At 38.7% G+C, this 8,307-nt stretch overlaps 1 protein-coding gene across 1 annotated transcript in view; it reads right to left on the bottom strand.

Moving 5' to 3' along the window:
• Positions 1-3,532: 3,532 nt before the first annotated feature.
• The window catches only part of SEC16B (SEC16 homolog B, endoplasmic reticulum export factor), a 367,224-nt gene continuing 362,449 nt past the window's right edge, over positions 3,533-8,307 (bottom strand). The window contains exon 23 of the mRNA XM_073592046.1: positions 3,533-5,695. Coding sequence (XP_073448147.1) covers positions 5,618-5,695 — 78 coding nt within the window. The 3' untranslated portion in view covers positions 3,533-5,617. The remainder of the gene's footprint in view (positions 5,696-8,307) is intronic.

The following is an 8,307-nucleotide window of genomic DNA, read 5'->3' as shown; positions in this document are numbered from 1 at the left end:
ATCTACGGGACAGAACTCATAAATGATAAGAGGAAAAAGACAATTTTGTTTTTGTGGAATGTGATGTATTTTTTTATTTACAAGTGTCTAATCAGAGTAACCAAAAACATCTCAATGAAATGTGCCATTAAAATGTTTAGCCATACCACAAACGGCCAACTTACATTTATGAGAGATGAATGGCTTGTCCTCTCTAAACCGTCAAACTGGAACTCATCAATGGTGGCTGTGGTTACACCAAGCTTTCATTTCAAAGGGCTGTGTAAACCTTGTGACCAGTCTTTCACAACTAAGGTTCTGTGGAATGTAACATTTCTCCAAAGGTTGCCAGGGGTTCTTTGAGCAGTAAGAACCTTACAGTGTAGACATAACTCTCATACAAACCTTAATTGATAAAGCCCAGCAGCATGGGACCTGTAATCATGAATCTTAGGTGGCACTACACTGTCTGTCAATCTAATAGGGCATTCTTTACTATGACTATTAATGCAACAATTCTCTTCATTGCCTACCACCTTAAAGATGGCCTTTCTCCATTGGCCACCAATGTTAGAGGGCATTCTCCTCTAAACCACCAATGTAAGAAGACACTACACTGAATACCAATGTAAGGAGACATTTCTCACCCCAATGTAAAGGGATACTTACAATTTGCCCTGTGAATGTTTTTTAATAATATTTATTCCTATTTGATTCATATTATGATCATTACTAAACATAATTTGTCAAACAGAGCAGACGGTGCTTTGGGTGTCAAATATGCTAAGTACACCATATTTCTATTTTTTAAATTTATTATATGTAACTGCATACTGATCACACTTATGTACCAGGAGTTGTTGATACCAGGGGGACTTCAAAAAGTTTCTGCAGTTTTATATTTTCGTTTGAAACGGTGAGGGTGGGAGTAGTAATTGGTCGTGTCTGAGAGTGTCATGTGACTAGTCTGTCTGGCAAGCTGGCTAACCTTGCAGTTTAGTATAAGAGTTGGCACGCTGTGGTGAAGATGGCTGCAAAATTTATAAAAAAAAGTGTGGAAACTTTTTAAAGAATCCTCATATAATAATATTTAGCAGGCATCCCCTTAGATCTGAAAATTATTTTAAGGATTCCTCTATTGCAAAAAGGTTGGAAAAACTGCTTTAGACATTTATGAAGTGTCCTACATACTGTATGCAAGTGTGAGTATAGCTTTCTGTATAAAACATGTATTAAGAAATGTGTCAAAAATGTCCATTTACTTGAACCTTACAATTATATCACTGCCACTGTTTCAGTCACCATGTGATAATGACCTCCAAAATATAGGCAGGTCAAATATGTCTAATGATAACTATCCACTGCATCCAGGGATCAGTCTTCAACTCCTCCTTATTAAAATAGCTTAAAACACAGATTTATATGTTATGGTACTACAAAGAAAGAACAAATGCTCACATTAGTGCAATACTGCTACTTAAAATGTATTATTATATAAAACAAAAGTCACTCACACCTTTATAGTGCACCATAGCACTTTGTATCAGTGCTTCAATAAAATTCCCATTCAAATACAAGCCAGCAAAACAGTTGCCAAAAGGGTTCCGATGACATTGCAAGGTCCCACCCAATGCCTTTAGTCATTGGACTTTCTTAGTGGCTTATGGGTAATTCAAGTCATCACATTTACACCAATCAGCCATACCGTTATGACCACTGATCAGTAAAGTGAATAAGATGGATTGTCTTGTGATAATGGCAGCAAGTGAACATGTTGTCTCTGAAGTTGATGTATTGAAAGCAGAAAAAAAAATAGCAAGTGTAGCGATTTGTGCAACTTCGACAAGGGCCAAATTGTAATGGCTAAATGACTGGGTCAGAGCAACTCCAAATTTGTAGCTCTTGTAGGATGTTCCCAGCTGGCAGTGGTAAATAACCACTAAAAGAGGTCCACAAAGGAAAACCAGTGAGTCGACAACAGGGTCATGAGCAGCCTAGTCTTATTAATGCATGTGAGGAGCGAAGGCTGGCCTGTGCAGTCTGAATTAGTAGAAGAGCTATTTTTCTGATAGAAAGGTATCAGAACACACAGTGCATACAGTAGCAGTTTGTTGTGTATGAGGCTGTGTAGCCTATGCTAACCCGTGTCCACAGCCAAAAGGTGCCTACAATGGGCATTAGAACATCAGAACTGGATAACGGAGCAATAGAAGAAGTTGGCTTTGAGGTGTTGACTTGGCCTCCAAATTCTCCAGATCTCAATCCAATCGAGTATTTGTGGATGTGGTGGAAAAACAACTCAGATCCATGGAGGCCTCATCTTGAAAGTTACAGGACTTAAGGGATAGGCTACAGGTGGCTTGGGAGCAGTTAACACAGCATACCTTCAAACGTCTAGTGGAGTGTATGCCTCACATGTCAGGGCTGTTTTTGTGCCAAAAGATGGAACTACTCATAATTAGGAAGGTGGTCAAAATGTTATGGCCGATCGGCGTAAATACTAATTTATGAGATGCATATACAGGTAGGATCATGTAAATACTATGCCCATGTAGTGTGGCCAATGCTACCATTTTCCCAACACCAAAGAGTGGGAGAAGGCTTCACAGCAGACTGTATAGTGGCGAGAGGCTGCTGACCACAACCTCTGAACCCCCCCTTTAAAGGGACAGTGCCAACGTAACCAGGGACTTAGTTTGGGATTTTACACCCTTTACCGTAGAATACAAATATACCTAAGCGCTTCAATGCAGGACCCTGAGCCCCGATGTTTATTTCCACAGAGAGACTCAGGGACCTTTTAGCTTCTAGTACCACCTTTAGTTAGGACCTCCCTAGATACAGAAATACATGGTCCTTTCATTGTTTTGTTGTACTGTGTATTGTGTTGTAAAATACTGCTTTACCTTGTAACTGTTCATTGCTGTTGCCATTTTGTTATTGTTGCCTTGTTGGATGTGTAGCCCAAATAAATCCAGTCTTGGTGTGTCACAGAGTGTGGCACTGCTGCAGGGGTCATTGTCATGCAAAATGCTACAGCCATCTCGTGCACCCTACACTGCTAGCATTTCTCTGCAGGCACTAAGACAGTGTCACCGGTGCATACAATGAGAGATGTTATATGAGGTGGTGGCACACGGAGCGTGGGTTTTACAGATTGCTGTAGCTGTGATATAATGGGAAGACTCAAATAAACTTACTTTTTGACACATTTCTGTACACAGTGGAGTTGATTTACTAAAACTGAAGAGTGCAGAATCTGGGGCAGCTCTTCATAGAAACCAATCAGATTCCAGGTGTTTTTTTTGGCAAAGCTTAAAGTGGTTGTATACCCATTTTTTAAAATTTTTACTTACAGGTAAGCCTATAATAAGGCTTACCTGTAGGTAAAATGAATATCTCCTAAACCTGAACGGTTTAGGAGATATTCACTTTGCATGCAGCCGCTGACGTCAACGGCGCATGTGCTGTGAATGCCCGGCTGAGGGTCCAGGAAGAAGACTCCCGTGCACATGCGCGGGAGTGATGTCATCGCAGCTCTGGCCACTCACAGCGCCAAAGCTGCGAACCCGGAAGACACGCCGAGGGCAAAATGACAGCTCCCTCGGCGTGGATCGGCCTGCGATACAGGGACCTCCTTCTAAGGTAATTATTTCATAATGAGCTAGTATGCGGTGCATACTAGTTCATTATGCCTTTGCCTTACAAGGTTTTTTTTTTCTGAGGGTATACAACCGCTTTCATTGAACAAGCCGACATGGTTGGCTGGTTGGCTGCCAGCTTCTGCTGCACCAGATTTTGCACTCTCCAGTTTTAGTAAATCAACCCCATTGTGAATACAGAGCTAAGGTAAGTGCACATTTGAGTTGTTGAGTGATGAATGCCAATTATGCTGAGCTCATGGTACATCCAAGATACATTTTTTACCCAATTCATGTGTTGGGTACAGATAACTAAAACACAGATCTATAGAAAATGTAGGATGGTAATGGTGATGATTTAGCAAGTTCTTGCCCATATTCACATGAATACTAATAACTATTTTTATCTACAGTATTCAGTAAATTGCCCCTAGCAGACATGTAAAAAAGTAATTACTGATTAAAATATGCAGTTGAAACACAGTAAATATACCATATGCTTGGTTATTGGCTTGGTCTGTTCATGTATGGGTTTTAAGGGCATTTGTGGCCATGAAAATTCACTTCTCTGCGTACTTCTGTTGTTTATAGCTCTGCTACCATACTGAGTCACTCCTTGTAAAGCGACTTTGAAACCTTTGACAAGAAAAAAAAAAAAGCAGCTGCCACTAAAGTTAATAGCTTTTAATTATGTTGTAAACACTTCAAAATGTTTCATCATAATAGATAAGGAAACATTTGTGCAAATATAGATAAAAGAGACAAAAACTATACAGATAAAGGAGACAAAAACTTATCTACTCAGGGTCTTTTGTTTTTTATTTTAACATTGCTCAAGTAATATAGGCTACCTGCTAATTTCCCTGAAGACTGGTAATCTGATATGTTGGAATTACTTTAAAATCTCCTAAACTTTCAATTCTGCAGGCTAGAGATTCTCAACTCCACCCATATGTTCCTGCAGCTTAATTATACAAAACTTTGAATGGTCACACCCTCATTGCAGTCTACAAAAATCATTGCATAGATCTAGGGAAGTTTTTATTTTGTACAAAGGCAATATTCTACACAGTTGTGTAGATGCTGTTCTGCCAACAACTCTACAGTGTCATCAACATGTTAAAAGTCTAGGTTTTTTTTTGCACAGAACAACTTGGCTGGCAAGAGGCTGTAGGACTGACCAGATCACTGTGAAATCTCAAACTGGCTGCTGTGAATAAGAAAATCTTATTAAAACATCATTTAAAGTGTTACTAAACTCAGGACCCTGCATTCACTACATCTGGTCTCCCACAGTACACAGAACATGGAAACACAATTATTTTAGCAAATATAAATGGCTAAATACTTTTTTCATCAGCAGTATATAGCAGTCTTGTGACTTCTATCAGTGTCTGGTTAAAGCGTGTAGGAGTTTTCTGACTATCATATGAGTCTGCAGGACCCCTAACCCTCTGTCTGGACAGTGCTGATTGGCCCTGTGCTGATCACATGTACCTTCCCAAAAAAAAAATATCTAGAAGAAGGGGAGGATCAGAGAAGACTGGATCAAACATCCTTTTTACACAATGTGGAGGATTAACCCCTTAGGTTCCACAGTGAGTATAACAAGCATGCATATACAAACTGATTTTGTTGTGGATTTAGTAACACTTTAAGGTAAATTTAGTGGACGTTTTAAATTCAGTATAGTTGTGATGGTTTCTAGGTAGCATTACCAGTTTCATAAAAATACCTGAAGACTCTGTATATATACCTTCCCATAGGGGCTTTACTACTTCCTGGTCAACATTTATCAAAAATAGTTGAGAAATAAAAACAGGTAGTTGTTTGGGTTGTGGCACAGTTTTTCCCATGTTTATCTTTGGATGGTTGAGCCCACCATGTGTATCAAAAGACACCTTTTTCTTTTACAATTGGCTCTATAAGAATGATCTTCAAATCTATTAACAATTGGCCATCTGGTTCTCCCTGAGTAGGAATTCAGACATGTTTCTTCATCTGGGTTGCTGTGGGTATCGCCCTCGTGGAGGACGTCTTGGCTGATTTGAACTTCGGCTTGCGTCCTGTAAGAACTAAAGAAGAAAGATCATCTAGAAAAACTGAACCACATAAATGTATCTAACAAGATAAAGGAATTAACTTGAGTTTAAACTAATGGCAACAGAGTGTTTGTTCCAGTGGGTAAAACAGAACTAAACAATAAATGCACAATCCATTTAAACATAAATAAATGTCACTTAAACCCAAAAGGAGATTTATTTTTTTATACCTACATTGCTAAATCCTAAAATTCTCTCCTGAACAACCTGGAATTAAAGTTTGTAAAAACAATGGTCAGCGTGTTATTTGTTCATGCGTTGTCCTCAGTCTTTAGCCTCGTACACACAATGGGATTTTCCGGCTGGAAATGTGTGATGACAGGCTGTTGGCGGAAAAGCCGACCGTGTGTATGCTTCATCGGACAATTGTCGGAATTTCCACGGACAAATGTTGGATCGCAGGTTTTAAAATTTTCCATGGACAAATGTCTGTTGTTGGATTTTCCCAGTATGTGTACACAAGTCCGTTGAACAAAAGTCCAAAGTACAAGCACCCATACTCGGAAGGACGAGCCAGAAGCAGTCGGTCTTGTAAATTAGCGTTCATAATGGAGAATTAACATTCGTGACGTGGTAAATTATGAAATCTCCAAATGCAGCTTTAATGTAATTAAATAAATTATATAATTGAATTTATCTTTAATGGGATAATAATGAAGCTGCTTTGCTGGTGATACTGATGGAGTTATTGCAAACAAATTTTCAAAGGCTTTTTTTTTCTAGTGATATCAAGAATAATGTTATTATGCATTTTTTTTTTTTTTTGCCACAAGTTACCACATCACCATTATCCCGTAGTTTTTAAGATTAAAGATACAACTATGTTGGTGTCCCTTGTCAATTTTACATTGTATTTTTTTAAATGTAACTGCCTACTCCCAAACTGTCATTTGAAGTAAAACACATAGCCAAGTATTATTCTCCACAATTTTTTTTTGTGCATTAAAAAAGAAAACAAATAAAATTAGACATGCTATCTGCCAATAGAACTTAACCAAAAGGTGCATTCTATGCATCCAAAAATATAGAAAATATACCAAATCAAATCATTATTCAACCCAAAAAAAATGTCAAAGCAATAACTCCAAGGCCAATAATAAATGACACGTTATCTCCTCCGATTCTGCAACATGTCTGGTTGACAAATGGACGTTCAGAAACGAACTGAAAAGCACAAACTAAAAAGCGTCAAATGAAAAGCGCGAATCAACACTCGCCAAACTTCTACTAACACGAAATTAGCAGAAGGAGCCCAAAGGGTGGCACTAAAGAGCTAAAAACTCCTTGCCGTTTGTATGCAAGACAGGTTTGTGCCAACGCCCTTCGGACAAAAGTCCACTGTTTTGTTGGCCAACAATCCGATCGTGTGTACGAGGCTTTAGTCGACTTCAGTATCAGCTACACACATTTACAGTCTGGAACAGCCAATCACAAATAACCGCCCAGGGAGGTAGATGATACAGCACACAATCATGCAACACGTGGTTGCACTGCTGCTCCAAAGGACAATGCAAAGCCAAAAAAAATCTGGTTGCAAGGAATAATGTAATCTCAGGCTTGAACTATTTGAGTTAACAGAATTGCAATGTTTCCCATACATTAGTATTTTACCTGGTAAAATGACTGTGTCTGGTGTTGCTCTTTATTTATGATGCACATAAGGTAGACAGCAGAGGTACTATAGGAGCTAACACAACCCCTTCACAATGTGCCTTTTTAGCAGCTTCACTGCATGCACAGCACATATTTTAATTTCTGTATAAAAAAACAGATGACTGCAATGTGCATCTATGATGTTTTCATTTTCCATAGCTATTTCTGCTTTCATAATCAGAAGAAATATGGTACCCCGAAGTATTTAATAGAAACCCAGGAAATCAGCGCTGTTAATTTTAATGCACAATAGTCTTATTTAATAAAGTGTGTTTGGGGAATATTTGCATAATATCCATTAACAGGTTTATTTAAATAGAGAACACCCATTTATCATAATGATAAAATTAGACTAAACACTTTTCATGTGAAAAGTTTCCAAGTTGAGACTTGCAGCAGATTTGAATTAAACACATTTTGAAATATGATTAATTTCTGGCTGTTTCTGTAGTAAATACCCACATTGCAATCACACAGAACATTGGAGGCCAGAAATTCCAATGTTGGAGGCACAGTAGCTGGACAACAGTACAGCTCACCTGAACATCAATGTGATGGGTGGGAGGATGCGACCTGTCCAACCTTAAAATCAAAATCTTGAAAACACCAACTACTTCCCAGGGGTAAAGATTGGAGTACTCTGAACATAGTAGCATAAGTTTCGCAATCTTTTCCTCTTGGAACTTAGCACAGGGCTGTTACGGTGACTCTACATCGCAATCTTCAATACCCCTGCGGGCAATTATCATCTACTTTTCTTACATCTTTTTTCTTTTACTCTGTTCCTGGTTCTCCCTAATCAAAGCACTTTCTAAAGTAATGTGGAAAACATTAACAGACTGAGATGAAAAAACTGCAGTGTCACAGCTGGGAGGGGGTGAGTGGAGGGAGCAAATCAAGCAGATAACGACTTCAATCCAAGTTACCATGGC

Source organism: Aquarana catesbeiana, linkage group LG07 (assembly GCF_042186555.1).
Source record: "Aquarana catesbeiana isolate 2022-GZ linkage group LG07, ASM4218655v1, whole genome shotgun sequence".
Classification (NCBI taxonomy): Eukaryota; Metazoa; Chordata; class Amphibia; order Anura; family Ranidae; genus Aquarana; species Aquarana catesbeiana.
Note: the sequence above shows the minus strand (reverse complement) of the source record. Positions and strands in the feature narration are given on the sequence as shown.